Source organism: Hipposideros armiger, unplaced genomic scaffold, assembly GCF_001890085.2.
Source record: "Hipposideros armiger isolate ML-2016 unplaced genomic scaffold, ASM189008v1 scaffold_307, whole genome shotgun sequence".
Classification (NCBI taxonomy): domain Eukaryota; kingdom Metazoa; phylum Chordata; class Mammalia; order Chiroptera; family Hipposideridae; genus Hipposideros; species Hipposideros armiger.
Genome location: NW_017731657.1, coordinates 1,783,393 through 1,808,711, shown reverse-complemented (window position 1 = coordinate 1,808,711; position 25,319 = coordinate 1,783,393). Strand labels below are relative to the sequence as shown.

Sequence of the window (25,319 nt, the reverse complement as noted above, 5' to 3'; positions counted from 1 at the left end):
ATTCTTCCTTAATTTATCAAAGTCTTTAAAATTTTTAATTTAGACTTCAAAGCCATCTTACCTAATTTGGTGTTATTTACATTTAATAATCTTGCATTCTCTTCCATTATTTATACCCTTGGTAAATAATCTAAATGATTAAATTGCTTTGTAAAACTGAAAAACGTTAACATTATTGTCTTTATTCATTTCATTATGAAATTTTATTAATTTTCACATTGCACTCTACGGAAAATACAAAGTACATGTCTATATTTAGGAAATCAGCCAAAATTAGAAAGTACAGAAAAAGCTTCCCAAGCTAAAATGTACAATGTATTTTATAAAAAGATCTGATTACTTCCATTTTTCCAATAACTTTTATGACAATATGTAATAAAACGATTGTGTAAGCAAATCCAATATTTTCCCACATATATAAAACTGAACTTGATACAGTCAGTGACCCATAATGAGTCACACCTGTGAGATTCAGGAGATGTATATATGGAGAGAGAGAAGGTCATAGAAAGCCTCTTGCTCAAACCGACACGGAGACCAGGAACAATGGGGTCATTCAGAAGCACTGTCTTCCTCTTCGTCCTTTGCCTGCTGCAAGGGTCCAATACTTCCCTTGTTCGACTGAGTGACAATGGCTACGAGGACATTATCATTGCTATAGACCCTCGTGTGCCAGAAGATGGAACACTAATTGAACAAATAAAGGTAAGGAAGAAATGGGATTTTTTTTTTCTGTTTGAATTATAGAGAAGGAAAAAAACGTTAGTGGTCAATAATTATTATGGAAACTTCTGAATGCACCAGAAAGTTTAAAAGTAGTGGTGCAGTGAGCACAATGATAGAATGGACAATGGTCACTGGAGGCTGTAGACGTGTCTACCCTGTGTCAGCATATGACCAAAGATAAGGCATAGGGCTTCTCTGAGTCTCAGTTTCTTCATCTGTAAATGGGAAGCTGGATTTGTCCACTCTTTAAACAATTATTTATTGAATGGTTATGGCAAGACACCAGTGAATGGAAGACCCCCTGCCCTCAGGCAGTGTACATGATTCTTTTCAGATATGTGTAATAAAAACATGGAAATGTACAATAGCAGGTCAGTTGGCAGTAAGTTGGTAAGGAGTAAAATAAATCAGCAGAGGGGGCTAGGCAGTGTGGGTGAGGCTGAGGTAGGGGGAGAATGTGGGTTACTCCTTCACGTGGAGTAGTCAAGGAAAGCCTCACTGTTGGTGTGACATCTAAGCAGAGGCCTGAGATGAGTGAAGGAAGAGCTGATTGAAAATCTGGGGAGGCAATAGAAGCTACAGCAGGATGGAGGTGGAAGCATGCTTGATGCGACCAAGGAAACAACTGTAAATGGGCAGGAGGCAGAGTGGGATTGCTCAAGCTGGAGAGGCAGCAGGGCCCAGCCACTGGGAAGACTTGGGCTTTTACTCTCAGTGCTACAGGAATCCATGGAAGGATTCTGAGCAGAGGAGAAGTGTGTTCTCTCATGAATGTTCTAGGATCACTTTGGCTGTAGTGTTGAGGAAACTGTAGAGGGCTTCCACTTGTCACTCATGCTGTATAAGCTCTGTGCAGAGGTGTAGAGGGACACTGGGTAGGAAGCTACTGTAGGCAAGAAGCGATGGTGACTAGGAACAGGGATATTACGAGGTCTAGCAATTAAGTTCGCGAGCCCATCCTAGAAAAAGTGCTACCGTATTTGCCGGCATATAAGACGACTGGGCGTATAAGACGACCCCCTAACATTTCCACTCAAAATACAGAGTTTGTTATATACTCGCCGTATAAGACTACCCCCTCTTCCGCACACCTTCCACACACCAAATAAAAGGTAAAACAATATCAGATTTGATTTGGCCCACTGAAGTGCAAACAAGCGTATTGTATTTCGTGTCACCACATAACCGTTTTGGCGATGTTGAGCCACCATGTCTGCTACATGTTTTTCAAGTTCTGGCCAGTGTGGGGTGCCTCTTCTTAATGCACACTTACCCCTTGGCATACTCTTTAATGCTTTCTCATTTGATTTCCAGTCCCGAACCATCTTTTCTGTTACTCCATATTGTCTTGCAGCAGCACAATTATTATTTTCCTTAGCAAAGTTTATAACTTTCAGTTTAAAATTTGCATCATACTTCTTTCTTTTGGCTGGTGCCATGATAGGGATGATAGGGGTTTGACTGGTCGACATTTTCTATGCTGTACTGTACAATGGTGCAGTATTGTGGTTGGCTGTTGGCTGTATACAAAGCCTGATTTGATTGGTCCCTGCTCCCTGTTTGGCCGCCCTGTCACTATAGCAGTCTGGTCCACCCTTGCATCAGCATCTCCCTGGGACCTCACTAGTGCGCAAGTGCGAGCTCTTCAACATTCTAACAGGCACCATGATAGCGCAAAATCGTGAATCTTCAATGCATATGTAAAGAAATATACAGTAACCCGAATTTACCACACTCGCAAAATCGCACACAGCCAACCATACACCCAGTATGGTATCACGATTCGCAATTTTGCGCTATCATACTGGGTGTATGGTCGGCTGTGTGCAATTTTGCGAGTGTGGTAAAATCGCATAACAGCAAAATCGCATAACAGCCGAGCATACACCCAGCAGCGCTGCTGATGCCTGAACGGTATGTGGAATGAAGTGGGCGGGCATCGGAGGCCACTATGGCACGGGGCAAGCACTATGGGCAGTCTATCTGAAGTGTACCTGGCGTATAAGACGACCCCCCACTTGGAGGCATATTTTTCAGGGCCAAAAAATCGTCTTATACGCCGGCAAATACGGTACATACCTTATTGCTGAATATCACTATGGTCACCTTCAAAGTGCTCCCCTTAGGAAGCTATGCACTGATGCCAGTGCCTAGTCCACCCTTCAAAGCAATTTTGGAACTCTTTTTCTGGAATGGCCATCAGAGCTGTTGTCGTATCACCCTTGATGTCCTGAATGTCATCAAAATGTCTTCCTTTCAATATTTCCTTTATCTTTGGGTAAAGAAAGAAGTCATCGGGGGCCAGATCAGGTGAGTAGGGAGAGTGTTCCAATACAGTTATTTGTTTACTGGCTAAAAACTCCCTCACAGACAGTGCCGTGTGAGCTGGTGCATTGTTGTGATGCAAGAGCCATGAATTGTTGGCAAAAAGTTCAGTCTAACTTTTTCATGCAGCCTTTCAGCACTTCCAAATAGTAAACTCAGTTAACTGTTTGTCCAGTTGGTACAAATTTATAATGAATAATCTCTCTGATACCAAAAAAGGTTGGCCACATCGCTGCAACAAGTTCATGAACTTAGTTGTCAGACCTCCTACGGTAGAGGTCACTAAGGGTTTGCTCCTGAACACTTGGAAAGATGGAATTATCATCAACTGAGAGAAGGGGAAGACTTCAGTGGAGATTATTTGGCAGTTGAGATATCAGGTGTTAGTTTGGGACATTTTGAATTTGAGATGTTTATTAGATATCCTTGTAGATGGAGACAGAAATCAGAATTCAGGAGGAAAATCTGGGTGAAGGTAAAAATTTGGAAGTCTTTAGTGTGTAGATGAGATTTAAAGCCAAGAGAGAAAATGAGTTCATTAGGTAATACAGATGGAGAACAGAAAAACTCCAGGACTGCACCAAGAATTGTATTCCTAAAGTTTTTTTTCAACTATATCATTCCTTGTAAAAGATTGGTGCCACAACCATGCAAATCTGTTTCTCCTGTCCCTGACATCAACATCTACAGATTCCTTGTATTCAGTTCCCCTACTAGTGTGTCCCTGTGTTCATCATTGTAGCCTTCTGCATGGGTGTTGTTATCAGTCGGAAGGTGATGGGCATGACCTGAGTTGTGAGCAGGTGATTCTACGGCTGCCATTCACCATTCACTCTGTATAAAATCTTGCAGCATAGTGGTATTCACTTATTGATATTTTTTTGAATTACAGGGTAAGGTAAGTGTCCCTTTTCTAAAGAACACAGGCTTGAATACCAGTTAATAATAGCTGATTCTGAATAATGGATTCTTAGTGTCCAGCAAAATTCAATCTGTTTCAAATACTTCTGAACCCCAGAAATCAGTATTTGGAAGAATTATTTGTAAGGGTAAAAAGAAAACAATGCTAAAATGGTCCTCTACTGAAACTGTAAGTAAAAATTAAATTGTTAGTAGACATTCTTAGATCACACAATGTTTCCTGACCTTCTTTCAGCCCTCTACAAAGTCCTTGCATTTATAGTATCAAACAATTGTGCGAAATACTGTCATCCATATTACACAGAAGAGAAAACTGGGATTTGGAGAAACTGAATGATTTTCAAAGGCTTCCTAAGTAGCACAACCAGAGTAGAGATCAAGCACATGGGCTCTGAAGACTTACATACCTGGGTTTGGGTTCTGGCTTATAGAAGATGAAAAAAAATCACTGTTTTTTTTTGCAATTGGTGAACCAACATGTGGATATAACCTTACTCTTGGGATACTACTTTCTGACCACAATGAGATTTGTGCTGAATTGATTCATAATTTAGGAACTGAGATGTCAATTGTCAACTTTCATGTATCTTTTTAGTTAGAGAGTACTTATTTTTAAAATTTTTTTAGCTGAGCCATCCTGCCACTTGTTGGCAGCTCAGTGGCAGCTCAGCTTGGGGGCAGCTCACTGGCCCATGTGGGAATTGAACCAGCAACTCTGTTGCTCAGAGCTCACACTCTTGGGCAAGCTCTTAACCAACTGAGCCACTCAGCCGGTCCGAAAGTACTTATTTTCTGAAACACTGATATCGTAATCTTCTTTGATCCAACTACAATACTATAGGAATTCTGAGAAACAATTTAGAAGGAATATTATAGAAATTCTACTTGGAAAGCCTGCAGGAACCATTATTAACCACCCTCGTATGCTCCAAGGAGTCACAGTTGTCTGATATAGGGTCTGTAAAATACCTCCATGGCTTGAAAACATACCACTATAGATGGTCACAAACAGCCATGGAGACTCCAAAGTAAATGAAATCCCTTGGAGTTATACAATGCACAACCCACACAACTCTATGCAGAAATCCTACTTTTCTAGTTGGTACCATAATTCAAACCAGCACATATACCTTTTAAAAGTTTTTCAGATATAAGTTACATTGTATAATATTATATTAATTTAGGATGTGCAATGCAATGATTTGATATTTGTATAATTTACAAAATGATCACTAAAATATATCTAGTTAATATTCATCACCATAACATAGTTACAAATTTTTTTTCTTGTGATAAAACCTTTTTAAGATTTAGTCTTTTAGCACTTTTGAATATACAATACAGTATTATTAACTATAGTCATCATGATGTACATTATATCACCATGACTCACCTGACGTATTTATAACTAGAAGTTTGTATCTTTTTACCCCCTCCACCCATTTAGCCGACCCCCCCCCCTCCAAAGCTCCTGGCAACCACCAGTTTGTTCTCTGTATCTATGAGCTCAATTTTTGTTATTTGTTTTTCTTTTGATTCCACGTATAAGTGAGATTGTACATTATTTGTCTTTCTCTGTCTGACTTATTGTTCACGTAAAGTAATGGCCTCGAGGTGCACCCATGTCGTCAGAAATGGCAGGATTTCCTTCTTTTTAATGGATCAGTTATATTCCATTGATTTTATATAGTACATTTTCTTTATCCATTCACCCATCAGTGGACACAAGTTGCTTCCATGTTTTGGCCATTGTAAATAACTGTGCAATTAACATAGGGGTACATATGTCTTTTTGAATTAGTGTTTTCATTTCCTTTGGCTAAATACCCAGAAGTGGAATTGCTGGATCAAATGCTAGTTCTATGTTTTTTTTCAGGAATTTTTATACTGTTTTCCATAGTGGCTGCACCAATTTACACTCCCACAAAAGTCACAAGGGTTCCCTTTCTCCACAATCCCTCCAAGATTGATATTTCTTATCTTTTTGATAATATTCTTTCTAACAGATGTGAGGTGATATCTCATCATGGTCCTCATTTGCATTTCCCTGATGACTAGTGATGTTGAGCACCTTTTTATGTGCCTGTTGGCTATTCGTATGTCCTCTTTGGAAAAATGTCTATTCAGATTTTCTGCCCATTTTTTAGTCAGATTGTTTTTTCTTGCTATTGCCTTTGCTTTTGGTGTAAAATCCAAAAAATCAGCACCAAGACCAATCTCAGGGAGCTTACCATTTATGTTTTTTTCTAGGAGTTTTATAGTTCAGGTCTTACATTCAAGTCTTTAATGCATTTTTATTTAGTTTTTGTATATAGTGTAAGATAGTGGTTCAGTTTCATTCTTTTGCATGGGTCTGTTCACTTTTCCCAACACCATTTACTGAAGAGACTGTTGTTTCCAAATTGTATATTCTTGGCTCCTTTGTCATAAATTAATTGACCATATATGTGTGGGTTTATTTTTAGACTTTCAATTCTGTTTCATTGACCTCTGTGTTTGTTTTTATGCCGAAACCATACTGTTTTGATTATTATAGTTTTGTAGTAGTTTGAAATCAGGAAGTGTGATGCCTCCAGCATAGTTCTTTCTCAAGATTGCTGTGGCTATTCAAGGTCTTTAGTGGTTCCATACAAATTTCAGAATTGTTGTTTCTATTTCAATGAAAAATACCATTGGCATTTTGATAGAGATTGTATTGAATTTGTACATTGCCTTGGATAGTATAAGCATTTTAACACTATAGATTGTTCTAACCCATGAATATGGAATATCTTTTATTTGTGTCTTCTTCGATTTCTTTCATCAATGTCTTATAATTTTAAGTGTACAGGACCTCCTTGGTTAAATATATTCCTAGGTATATTATTTTTTTATGAAATTGGAAATTGGATTGTTGTCTTAATTTCTCTTTCTGATAGCTTGTTATTAGTGTATAGAAATGCAATATATTTTCCCATTGATTTTGTATTCTGCAACTTTACTGAATTCATTTGTTAGTTCTAACAGGTTTTTTTGGTGGAGTCTTTAGGGCTTTCACATACAATATTATGCCACCTCCAAATAGTGACATTTAACTTCTGCCTTTCTGATTTGGAGGTCATTTATTTCTTTTTCTTGCCTAATACTCTAGCTAGGGTTTCCAAAACTGTGTTGAGTTAAAGTGACAAGAGTGGACATCCTTGTCTTGTTCCTGATCTTAGATAAAGAGCTTTCATTTTTTTCACAATTGAGTATGATGTTAGCTGTGGGCTTGTCATATGTTGAGGTATGTTCCTTCTATATCCACTTTGTTGAGTTTTATTATAAACGGGTGTTAAATTTTGTCAAATGCTTTTTCCGCATCTATCAAGATGATTATATGATTTTTATCCTTTATTCTGTTAATGTTGTATCATGTTGATTTATTTGCAGACACTGAACCATCCTTGAATCCCTGGAATTAATCCCACTTGATTATGGTGTACTGTCATTTTAATGTATTGTTGAATTCAGTTTGCTAATATTTTTTTGAGAATTTTGCATCTATGTTCATTAGGAATATTGGCCTGTAATTTTTTTTCTTGTGGCACCCTTGTCTGCTTTTAGTATCAGGGTAATACTGGCCTCATAAAATGAGTTTGGAAATGTTCCTTCCTCTTCTATTCTTGAAGAGTTTGAGGAGAATTGATATTAATTATTCTTTGAATATTTGGTATAGTTCACCAAATTATACCCGTCTAGTCCTGTACTTCTGCTTGTTAGGCAGGGAGGTGGGATTACTAATTTAAGCTCCTTGTTAGTAATTAGTCTGTTCAGATTTTCTGTTTCTTCATAATTCAATCTTGGTATGCTGTATGTTTCTATGAATTTTATTATTTTCTTCTAGGTTGTCCAATTTGTTTGCATATAATTGTTCATAATAGTCTCTTATGATCCTTTGCATTTCTGTGGTATTAGTTGTAATGTTTCTCTTTCATTTTTTATTTTATTTGAGTCCTTTCTCTTTTCTTCTGGTGAGTTCAGCCATCATATACATTTTTATCTCATAGGCACAGAGAGAGCCATCGCTTAAAACACATGGTAACAACCTATTGAGGACTAAGTATCCCAAAATATAAAAAGAGGGGAGGCATCCTTAGGGAAAAGGTAGAGAATTATTTCATTTGCTTTAGGCCAGTGATGAAGTAACCTCCCACCTACTTTGAGAGCTCTTCAAAGCCCCTGTTCTTGCTCCCAGCTAGGACTCAGGGCATTCAGTTCTGTGAATTCTAGCCATTTGACAGATCCTATGGCTCTTAACCCAATCAGTTTGTTGTTCTCTTCAGTACATATGAGTCAGCACACTGGACTGTCTTCAACAGAACAGAGAAGAGAACCCTGGAATTCCTGAGGAAAAACAGTTCTATTGTGGGTTTATGCTAGGTCAGGAAGCATCATGGAGAATGAGAGCCTGCCTTGAAGAAAACAGCACGATAGACTGGGGTGTTACCAGCAAGACGAAGAAGTTGATATCATCATCCATCACCCAAGATCCCTCAGTTATTCAGCGGGTTTGATCATGTGGATTAAATTACCATAAAGCCCTTTCACCATCTTTTCCCCCCACTAGATAGGAAGCTCTAGGGTGGGACTATTTTTTTTTAATTAATCTTGTATTTTGGGATTCAGGATAATGAACAATATAGAATGACATTATTTTCAGTTTGATAACAGAGCAACAAGCTCTGCCTATGGTCAAAAAGCCCTGCCTCTACTGTGAAATTTTCCATCACCCAACCCGAAGCTCCGGACCCAGCTGCCTCTACTGGGGGAATGGGCGTGTAATGAAAAACCTCTCCTGTGACCCATGCCTACCAACTGTTCTCCTCAACTTGCATCAGCAAAGGCTGTAACTTATAAACGGTAGTTATCAAGCAGTTTTATACCTGTCTATGTGTGGGGCACTTTATAACGCATTATGTTTATGGCATCCTTAAAGATAGGTAGTCATAGTCCATTTGAGAGATGAGGAAAATGAGATTCAGAGTATTACATAACTTGGCCAAGATCTAATACCCGGAAAATGTTAATACCAGCATAAGAACCAAGTAGATGACTCTAAAATCTGTGTTCTGTGTCATATTATGTAATTTCTCCTAACACCAAATAGAAACATTTGCCTTTTGATGAAGAATTATGGAAGACTCAAAACCTGTAAATGTACAGGACTAAGCTATAATTTTGGATTGACAGGTGGCAGAGTTGAAATTCTGAAGCAGAGGCTCTGTTTACTAGTCAGCTGCTTTTCGTCTCCACTCTTAATCTGGGATATGATGATGATGAGCCTCTGCTCATTTAGACTACTGTCACTTGGCTATCCTCACATATTTTTTTCCTTTAATAATAGGACATGGTGACTACAGCTTCTACTTACCTTTTTGAAGCCACGGAGAAAAGATTTTTTTTCAAAAATGTATCAATATTGATTCCTGAGAATTGGAAGAATAATCCTCAATACAAGAGGCCAAAACATGAAACCTACAACCATGTAAGCATCAAAAAACGTCTCTTAAAATATTATATTTTCTGGTGCTTTTCAAATTTGCTACAAATTGATTATTTCAGAGTTTTTCAAGTTAAATGTTATCATTTTTATTTCTAAAATGATTTAAATGACTTTTTTATTTCTAAAATGATTTTAATGATTTAAAAATCTTTTTAAACATTCTCAGGCTGATGTTTTAGTTGCACCACCTACCTTCCCAGGTAGAGATGAACCATATACCAAGCAGTTCACAGCCTGTGAAGAAAAAGGAGAATATATTCACTTCACCCCTGACTTTGTACTTGGAAAAAAACAAAATGAATATGGGCCAAGAGGTAGGAATTTCAGTTAACACATATTTTGCAATCCTTCCAACAATCAGCTGTGTACCCAGGTTAAGTGCACAAGTCCTGGAGCTAGAGTCCCTAGGTTCAAATCCTGACTCCTCTATTTATCAGTTATGTGTGACCTTGGACAAGTGAGCTAGCCTCTCTGTGCTTATTTCCTGTAAAATAGTGAATAGAGGAGTTCGTACTCTATAGGATTGTTGTGAATATTAAAACAGATAATCCATGTAACTGTACTCAGTACAGTATCTACAGAAATGTGAACACTGGGCAGCAATAATAAATGTTTTACTTAAAGCATACTTTACAGATCTTAATTTTCCTGTTGTCCACAGCTGGATATTAGTCAATCACATGCCACCTTCATGGAAGGCAGATGTATGAAAAGCTGAAAAGAGCCAAGGTGACAGTTCCTGGCCAAGAAAAATTACTCATGGGCTGTTAGCGGCTGATATTATTATTCAACCTATTTGGTTGCACTAGATGAACTTGCCTATAAGTAATCATTTTTTACTTATAAAAATTGAAGTTTCATTTACTTCAATCTAAAAGTTAAGATCATTTGTTCAAATGAACAAAGCACATTATTTTTCAGATAACAAGGCAAATTATTGTCAAAGGAGGGCCCAACTCACATGTCACTATGCAAGGAAAACCTTTCTGATTCTGCATAATCTGAGATCACCTCTCCTTCTTCCACTGCCCCTTAAGTTAAGTCTCTTGTTTCTGGCAAACACTCAGCTAGCCCTGGTTCTCATCATTATCATTTCCCATCCCAGTCTTGAAATCTCCATCATCTAATCCCATCCTAATCTTAATTCTCCCCCATACTTGAGACTGGACATGTTTGTTCTCCTTGGCACCCCTAATCTTTTGCTTCTTTCTTGCTGTACCTTTTTTCTCCTACCTGGCAAGTCCAGCAAAGTCAGTCATTTCAACTACAAGTATAAATAACTCAACTTATTCACCACTCTTATCTTTATATTTCATTCAACTTGCCAAATCCTCTGTACTAAATCTCCAGCTAGTTTCTTTTGGCTCCTTTAATGTTTCCAAGATTGTGAAAGAAAATGGCAAAACTAATTGGTATCATTACAAAAACATGTTTTCCAAGCTTAGTAAAGCCCTCAAAGCTACTCGGCAATGTTCATACTTGCCTCTTCTCAACTCTCTCATTCCTCACAGCAGCTGTTCTAAAACTTCTACCAGTTTTCTCAAGTTCTCTAGCCACTTTTTTCAATCCCGTCAATCAATAAATGCCTTGAATGCGAAAACAGAGCCCCTACCTTCTTCTCTCTACTTCTGAATTAATGCCCACCTCTACCTGTCTTAGAATACAAGGCTTTGCCAATTTTTAAAGCCAATTTCCTCACCTGAGCTCTTACTCTTTTTCCATACCTCCCACCTCAGCCCTATCCAATAACTGACAGTTTAATATGATACATGCGTTTGTGAAAACTCGTATTCTGAAAAACAATGTTCTAAAAACAATAAGGCATTTGGAAGAATAAGGTTAAGAAGAGAGTCCTCAAAATATGTGCAATTTGTAATAAAAATGATAACAATAACAATAGGTACCTGGAAAGATTATTTAAACCATCCTGGCCGAAACTCAGTGTGGCTGGAGGCTGCCAACATAGTAGATATTAAAAGCACACACACACAAGCACATACACAAAGAGTGAAATGCTATTAAAAATGAGAACTGGGCTAGTGGAAACTGAGACAATCATATAGATGGAAATGGAATTCTAAGTCAGAGGGGCTGCATTTTTTACAATAAAACTTGTATATATTTAACATGTGCAACATGATGATTTGATATACATATACACAGTGAATAATGAAATGATACTATAGTCAAGCTAACTAACATATCATCTCCTCACAGCTAGCTTTTTTTGGTGTGTAGTGAGACCTGAAATCTAATTTCATAGTAAATTCAGGTGGGCATGGGAGGCAGGGCAACCTGCCATGTGTTGAGAAGGAAGCAAATCTGAGAGCGGATCCCAGTAAAAAGGGAGCCACATACCAGGCAGTTGTAAATTTTCTTAAAATTCACCAAACTCTTATTGCAGTAATTGGTATGAAGGTTTCTTCCTCCTATGCTGAAGTTTACATAGAATTTCACAATCTCTAATCTGGTTCCATTTGCCTAGGAAATCTTTAACCAGGGTTTTAAAAATGTAATGCGTAGAGGAATCACTTCGGGATCACGTTACCACGCAGATTCTGATTCAGGTGATCTAGAGTGGGCCCAAGATTCTGCACTTCTTGTTTGCTTGAAGGTGACACTGATGCTGCCGAGTCAAAGAACCCATTTTGAGTAACAAGGACTTAAAGAAACATAACTTTAGCATAATACTGATATTTTCCCATCTTCAGATCTCATGAATTAATATGAGTGAGAGAAACACACATGGTAGCAGACTAGGCTATTTTCCATCTTCTCCTTCTCTGTTTCTATTTCCTTTAAAGTTCTTCCTCATATTGATAAAACAAAAATTCTGCTTGTTTTTTCCTTCCTGCATTTCAAGCTGTGGATTTACCCTTATTCTTCTATTTACCCTGAAATGCTTAGGAATTATTTTTTTTATTCTGACTCCCTCTCTATAACCTAGTCCTAGTAAAGGTATATATCTTACTCATCTTTATATTTCCTAGTATGCAGTACAGTATTTAATACATAAAATTAATAATTATTTTCATATAATTAATGCTTATTTGCACTAAGTAATATAATCACTTCATTTAGATACCCCCAACATTACATATGTTTTACAGCAGCGTTTTTCAGTCTTTTTTGTTTTTCATTATCAATGCCCTAAGGAGCATTTATAGGCATTTTTTTTAACATTCAATTGCACCTTCATGAAATTTTAATACCACAAATATGTTACATATCTGTTTATATTGTTAGTAGGAGTGAGCTTTGCAGAGCCAAAAACCATTGCAATATCTAAGACTTTTTGCCCCCCAAGAACCAAAACCCAAAGCCCAGTCTATTCTGTCTATAGCATATACAGAATAAATGTTTCATTGATTTAACATGTTGTAGAATAAAAAGATAATATACTATATACTATACTTCAATGTAATGCTATATGTTTTTTATAAACAAAAATATAAATGTTGGCAGCTATTTCAAACCTAATATTTTTTATTTAAAAAATATTTCTTAAAATATTTGAAGGACTAATTTTGTCACTTGAATTATGACCATGTATTTGAAATATTTTCCCACAGGTAAACTGTTTGTCCACGAGTGGGCCCATCTCCGCTGGGGAGTGTTTGATGAGTACAATGATGATGAGCCTTACTACAGTGGTAGCTCAAAAAAAATTGAAGCAACAAGGCATGACCATTTAAATTTTCTTAAATTACTTCAGTCTGTAACTTCCTATTTCCCTTAGTTTGATTTCCTTGAACTGCCAATCATTCATTTTTGTCCCAATGCAGATAATAGATGCTATATCAAAACAGTACTTTTCTGGGGTTTTTGTTGTTGTTGTTTTTTTTTACTAAATGTATCTCAAAATAGCTGGTTGCCAATTTAAAATGCACATAATGTCAAGAACATTTGGAAGTCAAGTTGACATATTTTAATATCTGTCCTCCACGGCTGCCAGAACTCATTTATGCTAAAGTTGTGTTCTGTATAAAGGACCGTACCACATGCAGGGAGATCAAAATTATTTACATTACACAAGAATGAAAAAACATTGTTAATAAATATTATAGTAGTAACTGTGGGCTGAGTAAGAAATCAACCAGCTTCAAGGGGCCAAACAGGAATTTCTTAGGATTTATAAGCTTAATTTTAAAATACCAATCTAACATCATAGTAATAACAGATAATGCTCTTGGTTCTAAGATCAAGAGGGGAGAATGGTTGGGGTAAATCCATCTAAAATTGTGTGCCATCAGTTTAATCAATCTTAGTTAGATGCCCTGCTGGGGCTGGGAATAAAAAATGTACAAACTGAATGATATATGATTTCAAAGAAGGCCTTCATCAGCCCATAACACCAATTTAAGGATATGTATTTTAAAGAGTATTATATTGATTACATCTGTTTACATCACATCTCCCTTAAATGTCTAGTTTCTGCTGCAGAAAATTCATCATGATTGTTAATATAGATAACATCATTATTTTCACTAACTTTGGCGACACTAGAAGCATACATATATGTAGGAGACCCCCTAAGTGACTGAATGAAATTTAGTCATTGCTTCTTAAATTTGAACTGGAAACACATTGAAAAGATGGGATATATTCACATCCCAGCACGTCTATTATATCACTGCAACCTGTGGCCAATTCCATGCAATAAAACATATATTAATATCTAAAATACTTCCACCATTATTTACTGTCCTAGGCAGTACCTCAGCCTTTCCTTAAAGCCATGTTTTACTTTGGATAAAAATGCTCTCTGAATAATCAAAACATTTGTAATTATGCCACATCCCATTCTATTGGGGATATCTTCTTTGAAAAGAAATCTACAAAGAACTGTAAGCTAAGGGGGTACCGAGAGTGAATGGTTTCACTTGTTCATATGTCTGCAACACATTTACCACCACAAGGCTACCAGGAGAGATGTTTGGAAAAAGGGAGCTTACAGCCATTAGTGTAGGCAGGTCAGCAGCAACTCTAGCCTCAGTAGAGAACTCAGCCATTGTATATACTGAAGAACCCACTTAAAATTTCCCTCTGAAATTTCTTGGAAAATTGCTCTGGTAGAAACCCTTAAACTTTGCTGTCAAAATAGGATGTGTGTGATACACACATAAGAATAAAAACCTTGATATAAGGATCATTGTGAATAGACACTTAGCTATTCAAAAAAATGTTAATGGTCAGGTTGCCTCAAAGACTAACTGTCACATCTTTTCAGGTGTTCCACAGGTATTACTGGTACAAATAAAGTTCATAAGTGTCAAGGAGGCAGCTGTTCAATTAATAGATGCAGAATTGATCCTAAGACAAAACTGTATGAAAAAGGTTGTCAGTTCTTCCCTGATAAAGTTCAAACTGTAAAGACATCCATAATGTTTATGCAAGGTATTGATTCTGTAAGTATGTCAATTATTACTTCATGTTGTATATTTATAATCAAAGGACCTGTTTCATGTTTATAAAATATCTATGCAGATGACCTGAGGGACTAGATATATTAATATAGGTTTCTTTGAACACTGATTGGCACATAGTAAGCACTCAACTAGTGTTACTTATTACTACTATTACTGACAATTCACCTTATTATTATGATTCCTAATTAATCATATTTTATTAAATAAACAATATATTTGCAGAAATTTTTTCCAAATTTGTAGTTGAATTTTTAAATGCATCATATATAAAACTTTGTTTTTCATTTTATTAACCTTTTAGGTCATTGAATTCTGTAATAATAAAACCCATAACCGAGAAGCTCCAAGCCCACAAAACAAAATGTGCAATTCGAAAAGCACATGGGAGGTGATCAGTAATTCACAGGATTTCAAAAACACCACGCCTATGGTGGCACCACCCCCTTCACCTGTCTTCTCATTGCTGAGGATCAGTGAAAGAATTGTGTGCTTAGTTCTTGATAAGTCTGGAAGCATGGCGGTAAGTTCATGGTCCCATTTTTCCTGGATGTAGTGACTCATGTTTGATTTAATGCCTAAGAACGCTCTGAACACTATCTTTACCTGGGTTTTTTTGAAATTTCATGGTGGCATAAGTCCCATCACTTCCTGTAGTCAAGACCTCAGGAGAGGCAATGAATATTGTAATGAAAGAAGGATAGCAATCGAATTTAAAAGACCTAACCTAAAAGTCTCTGTTTTTTTCTCCCAGAAAATGGAGAGTTTACTGAGGAGGACTTTTAGGCCCATTAATAAAGATTTAGTTAGAAGATCAGAACAAAAGACTGAAATATGGAAATGTTCTCTTACCTGCACCCTTTATCTACTGGAAATACTTGACAGAAATGAGGATAGAGTGAATTGCTGATCTTCATTCTGAATCAATTTTATTTATAATCTATATAAATGACCTCTTTATGATCAAAGACACAAATAAAAAGCATCACCATGAAAAAGTTATGGTCAGATTCAGCCATTCATTCCTTCTACTACCATTTAGTAAATGGTAGGCATTATGCTAGACTCGAGGAATAGAGACCCATATCCTCAAAGGGTTCACAGTTTCATGGAGAAAACTTTCTCTCCCTTCCACATCATCTAGTTAACTCATTCTCATGCTTCAAAATTTGATACAGGCACCCACTTCCTCCCGGAGATGGACTGGTGTTCCAAGCTGGGCTGAAGGCCCTTCTGTTGATCCACAATGAATTGTGCAAATCTCTATTACTGTATATTATATTAAAATTACACATTTCTCTCCCACTAGACTAGGAGCTCCTCTAGTACTTGGAACCAGATCCTCTAGGAACCATGTCCTCTACTACTTTAAACCATGTCTTATTCATCTTTGTATCCGTGTTGTCTAGAAAAGGGTTGATCGCATATAGGTGCTCAATAATAAGTGTTGAAATAAATGGACTACAATCCAGCAGACATAATGTGGTAAGGCACCCAGAAGGACAGCACGTTGGAGGGCAGGACTGAGGGTGCTCAAGATTGGGAATAATGCCTTCAACAAATGGTGGACTGTGTGGTTAATGAAAAGGGTAGACAATGATACAGCTGAATGAAATAATTCACAACAGCACAGGGTTTATGAACGAGCATCAGAGTCCTAGACACAGCACATAGAAGTGTTCCGGGAAGTGTCACTGGGGAGAGATGACATTTCTGATTAAGAGAAGATGAGTAGCCACCCCTAGACAGGGTGCAGGCAGAGCCAGGTTTAAAGGTCAAACAAAGTGGCAGAGAGAACCCTCAAAGATGGGGATGTAGAAGCTTCTCGCTGTGACTTGGCTCTAGGGAGCTCAGAGGGAAATTTGCACATGTATTAAGGGGAGGTACTGCAAACCAGTGGGTGTTGAGGGACTGGAAAAAACAGATGTGTGAAGAGGCTTACACCCTGAGCATTCACCTAGGAAAGAGGGAAAGTCAGCCTGAATGGGTTACCAGAGAACCAATTCCAAATGGTGGAGAAGTGGTGGGGAGATTTTAGGGGCAGAAGCAGTAGTAGGCTGCGCCTCTCAGAATTTAGCTGCAGCTCAAGAAAGTTTCAACTTTTGAGTTGTCTTGTCTCTATTGGATGGGGAGATTTCAGTCTCTAGTTGGGAGTTCATGCTAGCCTGGTTTGATATTGGGGGGGACCTGGGGAGTGGTTTCATCTTGATACCACTCTAACAGAGGACCCCAGGAGTAATTGAGACATCTCTAAGGTATGAGTCATCACTCTCCAATTCCAACCCAATACCACCCCCCACCCCAAACTCCAACTGTAATTTGGGTGCTTAGCAGTCAAGAATCACCTCTGGTTAAAAGCCTGTGTGCCTTACTATACTATATGTGTCTCATAATATGCATAACTGTATTTTTAAATTTCATCAGTTAAAAAATAATTGCTTTAACATGAATTATTATTGATAGAAAATTCTTAATAACAAACTCTTTGGGATATGCTAATATTTTCCAGTGGAAAACCACTTGTTTGTTTTTCTTGTCCTTTATTATTCAGGGTTCTGACCGTCTAAATCGAATGAATCAAGCAGCAAAATATTTCCTGCTGGAGATCATTGAAAATGAATCCTGGGTGGGGATGGTGCACTTTGATAGTACTGCCAACATTAAAAGCCAGTTAATCCAAATAAAAGGCAGTAACGAAAGAAACAACCTCTTGAAGAGCTTGCCTACAGCAGCTAGTGGAGGGACGTCCATCTGCGCTGGAATTAAATCAGGATTTCAGGTGAAAATCATACTGGCTGTATAGTTTGAGTTTTATTGTTAGGACATTTTTCTGTTAGTGCTGCTGCACACGCTTGCTTACTAATATTAACATAACTAATTCTAAGAAATACAGGACTAAGAATATTTTAAAAATTCACTTGATTTTCTTAATGGATCAGTGAATCAGTGAATAAACTGATGGGTGAATACATTACATACTATAAAAATGCCACTAGAATATAATAAGTCTGATAGGTCAGGGGCTTTGTCTTTTCACATTGCAATAGTCAGTACTCAATAAATATTAGTTAAATAAGTGTGCCTTGGCCACATAATTCATCAACTTTTAAGGCAATGAAACAACTTATAGGTATGGTATGATTCCACTTTGGGCCAATCCTCATTTCGGTTTCTGTGAGGTTCAGTTAAGGCAACCTGATGTTTATCTATTAAAGCAGATGTAGCAGGGACTATTAGTCATAGATCAGGGGTCGGCAAACTTTTGAGACAGAATGTACCCAAAGAGCTACATGTGGCTCAGAAGCCGCAGTTTGCCAACCCCTGTATATGGTAAGGAATATTGGAGAACGTGAGTTTAGACATCAGGGCACTGGCTCTGCTATTTACCAGCTACTCATATATGATCTTAGGCAAAAAATCCAGTATCTTTGGACTCTCAATGCCTTAACGAAAAAATAGGAAAATAAGAATGCCTACCTCATAGGGTTATTATGAGAGTTAAATGAAATGATGTATTTATTTACTTAAACAATACTTATGCATTACATAGTAAATATGTAACTCACAACAATTATTATACATCTTATTTTTTTCCAAATTGTCATCTTGGGTTTATACTTAATATCAAATGTGTCATTTTGTTGCTTAGAAATCTTCACTCCCCCCCTCGCAACCTATAAAATTAAGTCTGAATTCCTTAATCTGATGTTATTCAAAAGTCTCTCACCCCCTCAATAAAACTGCTCTCATCAGTCTTTCCAGGCTTTTTTCTCCATTTTCCCCTTCTGATGCTCTATGCTCTAACCAATTTATAGCACACATTATTCTCCAAGTCCACCATGTACTAAAAACCTTTGCCCATGCAATTCCTCTGCCTAAAATGTTTCCTTCTTTCCATCTTTGTATGTTAAGATTCTACCAATTCTTCAAAATCCTTGCTCTTTCATGTAGCATTTCCTCCTTTTTTACAGGGGCCTAGATTCCCAACATTATTAAATCTCTCTCATTTATGAATTGCTTGGCATTTTAGTGTGGCTTTCTAATGTTGAGTCCTGGTTTCAAACTCCAATTATCACTTACTAGCTTTGTGACCCTAAGCATGAGCCTTCATCTCTATAGTCATTGATTAGCTCATTGGTAAAATTGGGTAATGAAAGCTAGCACATAGGGTTGTTCATGTTTTAATTTATTCAATATATATTTATTGTAGGACACAGGGGGCAAACATATAGCATATTATAATTTATTGAACATATATTTATGTGCCAAGCAAAGCTTCTCTGTTCTTGTGGTGCATGCTATTTCAGTGGGGAACAAATAGTACATAGATAAATAAATGAATAAAAGCAATAGTTGTAGATTGTAGAATCAGACAGGGTGACATGAAAGGATAATTAGGAAAGGAGGGGCTCTGCCTACTTTAGGTAGAGAGGCCACTGAGCCCTCTCTGAAATGTAACATTTAAGATATGATGTGAAGGATGAGAAACAGCCAGTGGTTCAGGCAGAAAGGAAAGTGTAAAATCCCTTAAGAAAGAGGGGGAAAAGAACGAAATTATTCTAAGAACTGATAGAAGCTAGTGGCACTGGAGTTTGACAAATGAGGGTGTATGGAATATGGCTGGCAGATAGACAATGGCTAGATATTTCAAAGCTTAAAAAAATATATAAAAGGATTGTATTGTAAGCACAACGGAAAGCTACTGAAAGGTTTTAAGTACCAGGGACCGATAATCAACTCAAGTTTTAGGAAGATGACTCTGTTTGCCGTGTATAAAATAAACTGTAGGTAATAGGGTAGTGATTTGGGAACAGATTGGGAGCTCAGACTTAAATTACACATTGTAGAAAATACATTTAACACCTAGCAAATGTTCCCCCCAAAAGCAGCACTATACTATTGAGCTGTTTCTCCTGCACTACAGAATATATTAATTGTGTCTTTGTCACTCATCTCTATGTCTCTATACTCTCTCACTTACATCTCAATAAATATTTTAAAATTTAATTCCTTTCTTTTTACAAATTCAGGAACTATGTGGTTCTTGTTGAATTCCCAGCAGCCAGGACAGTGGCTAACACATACTAAGTGCTCAGTGAATAAGTAATACAAAAAAAGGAGAGGTGAAGGAGAGAGAACTCTATTTCATCTTTAGATCTTCATTTTGCAATCGAACGTGCAGAAGGAATGTGATGGGGATGCTGTATAAATGCTGTAAATATATAAAAGCATTTCCTATTTTCAGTTTTGTTTTAATGTATGTCAGAGAATATTTCTCTTATATTGCAATATACGTAATAGTCATTCTTTGCCTCAAAACATGAAAAAATTGAAATGAGGCTGGTCATGTTGTTCCCTAACCCCAGTTTTATTAGGAATTTCTACATTCCAAACTCTCTGCAAATGTACACACACCACCTCTCCAAGTCCATGAAAGCCACTGATAACCTGGCATTTTTCCTCTTGGCCAAGACTCAATTTCTCAAAATCGTGAAGAAGCCACCACTAATTAAACCTGTCAGAGAAGATGAAATATAGTTGCTACCTGTGATAAATTCTCTTGATCCTTTTTTATAGGAGCCTAGATTCAGAACTCTGAGTGTAAACTATTTGACTTTATAGGGAAAGGACTCAAGCCATAAATATAATTCAATAAATACAATTCATGTATTCTCTGAGCACCACCAATATACCTAGTTTTGTGCTTGTTACTTTTAAAGGTAAAATAAAAGTTATATAACATGATCTCTAACCTTGACTGCTTAGAGCTTTCTCTATATTTTCTCTACAAGCACACTAAGGGGTCCCTAATTTAGAATCATTAACTTTTTTTTTTTTTAATGTTGAGGTGGATCCTCAATGCAGTTAGCTGTCTATGCAACAGACTTTATACACCGAAGGCTTGTCAGAGGGAAGTCTGGTCAAAGAAAGAAGAGAACTATTTAATGCCACACTCAACGATTACATTTTTGGTGTCTGGTTGACCTGATTTCCCCAGACTGAGATGTCATTGTCATTTAAGCCAGTAGGATACTCCAAAGCCCTGCTCCCACATTAGTTCCCTTGAGCAAACATTCCCTAAGGCAGATTGACAGAAAATATAGACATGCTTAAATTCCCCTAGGGGTTGGTGATTGCAGATTCTATCATTTTAAAACAGACGCCATCACTTCTTCACAATTTTATTTTCCATGTGCATTTTTTTCTAATTTCCTATAAATCCATTTGATCTAGGAATATCTGGTAATTATGCTTTGATTATGTTTGAAGGTAATGGGAGAACAAAACCCCCAACTAGGTGGATCTGAAATAGTGCTGCTGAGTGATGGGGAGGATACCTCTGCAAAGAATTGTCTTGATGAAGTGAAGAACAGTGGGGTCATCATTCATTTTATTGCTTTGGGACCAAATGCTGATCCAGCAGTCACAGTGATGCCCATTATAACAGGTAAAATATGACCTATATACTCCAATTCTTTAATAGCAATGCATAAATTTAGAGGGTGACAACTCATCAACTTCTTTAGAGCTCTGTAGTTGTGCCAGGAGCTAGGGACCAGTTAAGCCAGACTGGCCTCTGTTCTCAAGGTGCAGAGTCCAGCTGGCTGGACAGGCAAATTAAACTCCTAATTAGATAACATTCCTCCATAACAAGAGGACTATGTAGGAGTCAAGCACTGTGCGAGCAGTGGAAGCCAGTATTTCTCCCAGGGAAGGAAGGCATGAGAGACAAGGTGACTTTTAAGCTGGGCCTTGAACAAGATGTTGAATTTCTTTGAAGGGAAAGGGGGTAGAAAAGATGATCAGATCCTGAATAAAAAATTCAGGTTGAAATGATAATGCAAGGCACAGGAGGGATAGTGTAAAATACATGAGACCAGAGTTTACTTAGGCTGCAGGGGTAGGGCCTGAATGGGATTAACAGAGGTTTAGGATAAATAGATCTAAATAACAAAAAAGTTTCTAGATAAACATTTACTCCAGTAGCTGTAATCTTAAATACACAGACATGTGATGAAAATGGACTACATGTTTTCAGTGCCTTCTTAAACATAGTAGAGAATACATAATTTATAACACTGTGACTATCAATTGTTATATTAAGTTGGCTTCTAATGTTACCAAATATATACTTGCTTTTTTTTTTTAAGATTTTATTGAGGAATTGGGGGAGGTGAACAGCACTGGGGAATCAGGGGGAAAGGGAACAGACAAGTTGCTTTCATTCCGTTCTTCAGTCTAGTTGTGGAGGACATCGCTTCACTGGCCCATGTTGGCGCTATCATTGCGCTCTTCCCGGGTGAGGCAGATGGGTCGCTGGCCTCTGGACGGCCGCTCACGGAGGCTCTTGGCAGCTCACACCAGCCACCAGCCCCTCGCGCTGGCTGCCGGCTACACACAGCTTATGGCAGCCCACTGCAGCAGGGGCTGCAGCCTACGCCGCCGCCAGCGACTCACGGCAGCCCAGCTCCAGGTCGAGCTGTTGCTCAGCATCTTAGCTGTAGACGGCAGTGTCACTGGCCCTCATGTGGGATCCGAACCGGGGCCCTGCTGCTCAGAGCTAGCATCCCAAGCCAGCTCCTAACCAATGCGCCACTCGGCCGGCCCCTAAACTTGCTTTTTAAGTGCTTCATTGTGCAAACTCCCATTGTTTCAAAGTGCTTTCATGTCCATTGTAAAACTTATTTCTATTCCACGTAGCCCCCCAGAAGTATTGCTTTTTTGGACTTGTCTCCATTGGTTACAGTTTTTCTATCTCTCTATTATCAGGATACCTCAATATAGCCACTCTTTAGCCATTCTAATATTTTGATTCTGATCTACTCTGGCTGGAAAATCTGAAGGCCAATATTATTAGAACTGCATCTTAAATAAAAGTGAATAATTCCCCTAAAGGGCTATGTGAAGTCTGTGAGCTTTGGAATTGTAACATCTTGGTTTTTTTGTTTTGTTTTGTTTTTGTATTCTATGATTATTTGATGCATTTCAGCCAGCTGAGATTTCTATAAGTCAAATATAAAGGTAGCTTGCACTTCCTGGTTTTGACATTTTTAAGTTAACATTTCAGAATTAATCTTTACACCTATTAGGTTTTGGTCTGTTTTAGTAATATTCACTGAAACTTATTATTTTGATTATCCTGTTACCTTAAAATCACTAAAATGTGATAAGTACTTATATTCTAGAAAGCAACCTAGCTTATGTATTTACATTTTAGGAGGACACCATCTCTTTGCCTCAGATGTAGTCCAGAACAACGGCCTCATTGATGCTTTTGGGGCCCTTGCATCAGGAAACACCGACATTTCCCAGCAGTCTCTTCAGGTCAGAGTTCCCACTCCTCAGGCTTTTGTGTTTGCATTTAGCCTTAATCAAGAAAAACAATTTGGTTGTTATAAGTTTTGAATTCTATATTTTTCTCAAAGTAAATTGTTAATTAAAATCAAAACTTCAATTTGAGATAGAAATTATTGTTTAGATATGACCAAATTAATAAAATTGTGAAGTAAGTAATGAAATAGCAGACATATTTTTTTTCTTTTTCTTTTCCCATAGGGTTTGGTTAAAGGGATCACATCAAAACCTAATAATATTAAATTTTCCATAAAAAATAGACTTTGTCCAATAATATAGCATCCATTTTTCTATGAATGCATAAAAAAACCTCATGCTTCCAAGATTTCTCCCACCCTTCTCTGCTGTGAAATAAACTTAAATTAGATTAATAAACTCAAGAACCTGGCTTGAAAATAGAAGGAAAGCATCTTAGAAATAAATTTATCTGAAGAAAGTGAATAATTATGCATATCTAAAAATTCAGGGTTTCCTTTACCTCTTCAACCACTCTTTTCACTGGCTTTCTATTTTATTCACCTCTCTTCAGCTCAGCTCCTTTTTTCATCTGTGTTTAAATAACACTCACATTTTCTGTTAGATTCAAAACTTTGACTAAACTTTGATTCTTCATTCATGTCCCATGTAAAATGTCAACACCGTTTCCTTCAAAATACTTTTTACAAAATTCTGTTTCGACCCATAACCATTCCCACCAAGACTTTATCCATTCCCACCATGCCACATTCTGTGAAGATGTATCTTCTACCTTCCAGATCATCAAGTCACTGCCTACATTAAAACTGACATGATCATTTAACCAAACCTACTTTCCTCTACTCTCCAACAATAACGAACATATAAGTTAGTGGATGCAGGGCTAGGAATATATATGCAGATTGATTTAAAGATCTGGTTTGTAGCTTCACCCTACAAACAGATTACAAATTGGTCTGGGATCTAGCTTGGCAGAATATGAAGAATAAACTGAAAGAGAATAAAGCTAATTTGTGAGGGTTTCAATCTGGTTGACTTAGAAAATGATGATACTACTGTCTAAAGTTGACAAATAAGGAGGAAGAAGTGATTTTGAGGATATTATTTTGTGTTGTTTTAACCTTGGTAATTTTAGTGGGGTGTGGAACATTAAAATGGAATATTCCAAAGGAATTTTAAAATGTAAGAGCAGGATGTGGAAAATCAGCCAGAAAAGAAACATTTGCATGCAGAAGTGCTCAAAGTTTTTTGAGAATGGACTTTTTAAGTGGTATGGAAGGGGACGAAAGACGGTTTTGCTCCCCTTACTTAAAATGGCAGCCAGAATACAGAGGAAAATTTGTGTCCCATTCTTCAATCAGTTATTTTCCCCTAGCAATACTATGTAGCCAAAGTTTCCTAACCGTTTTACACTTTCCTGATGTGGAGTCTAAAAAAGTCACTCATGTTCACATTTAACTTGCTAATACTTTGTCCACTCAAAGACATGTCCACTTAACATACAACTTAAGATTTTTGTCATGGCAATGATGTTTTAATGAGAGAATTCACTCCCTCCTTTTATCACTGATATGAAGGTGTTTTTGGTTTAGGACTGGGTTGGAGTAGAAGAGGGATTTCCTATCCTTTCCTCAAATGACACTTCTGTAGAAAGTACCTTCCTGATCAGTGGATAAAGTTGGCTCTCCTTGACTAAGAGACATCCACAAAACTTGAAAAAGTTTCTTTGAAGCTCCTCTCAGAGAAAGGTCCTATCTTTCATTTGTCTTCTCAGGATTCTAACCTTCATAAACATCATTTTGTTCTTTTTACACTCTTATTGGACATGCTTATTGTCCAGTGCTACTCTATCATGTGTGAAAAATTATTTGAAGCTTTCACGTCAGGAAAATATTGATGCGTGCTTGTCTCATTATTTGCTAGTCCTGATTTTCTCTCTTGAGGCCTCACCTTGCTGTGCCTCTACTCAAATACCCTAGCCACCACCAATAGGTATTTTCTTTTAGGTCATTCTGAAGATGGGTAAACATTTATTTTGAACATTTTTATTAAGTTAAAAGAAAAAG

At 37.3% G+C, this 25,319-nt stretch overlaps 1 protein-coding gene across 1 annotated transcript in view; it reads left to right on the top strand.

Moving 5' to 3' along the window:
• Window positions 1–532: 532 nt before the first annotated feature.
• Window positions 533–25,319, top strand: part of CLCA4 (chloride channel accessory 4) — a 30,820-nt gene continuing 6,033 nt past the window's right edge. Inside the window, exons 1-9 of the mRNA XM_019659917.1 lie at window positions 533–705; window positions 9,338–9,478; window positions 9,663–9,810; window positions 13,069–13,177; window positions 14,727–14,904; window positions 15,227–15,445; window positions 17,474–17,701; window positions 21,193–21,370; window positions 23,141–23,247. Of these exons, the coding sequence (XP_019515462.1) occupies window positions 547–705; window positions 9,338–9,478; window positions 9,663–9,810; window positions 13,069–13,177; window positions 14,727–14,904; window positions 15,227–15,445; window positions 17,474–17,701; window positions 21,193–21,370; window positions 23,141–23,247 (1,467 nt within the window). The 5' untranslated portion in view covers window positions 533–546. The remainder of the gene's footprint in view (window positions 706–9,337; window positions 9,479–9,662; window positions 9,811–13,068; window positions 13,178–14,726; window positions 14,905–15,226; window positions 15,446–17,473; window positions 17,702–21,192; window positions 21,371–23,140; window positions 23,248–25,319) is intronic.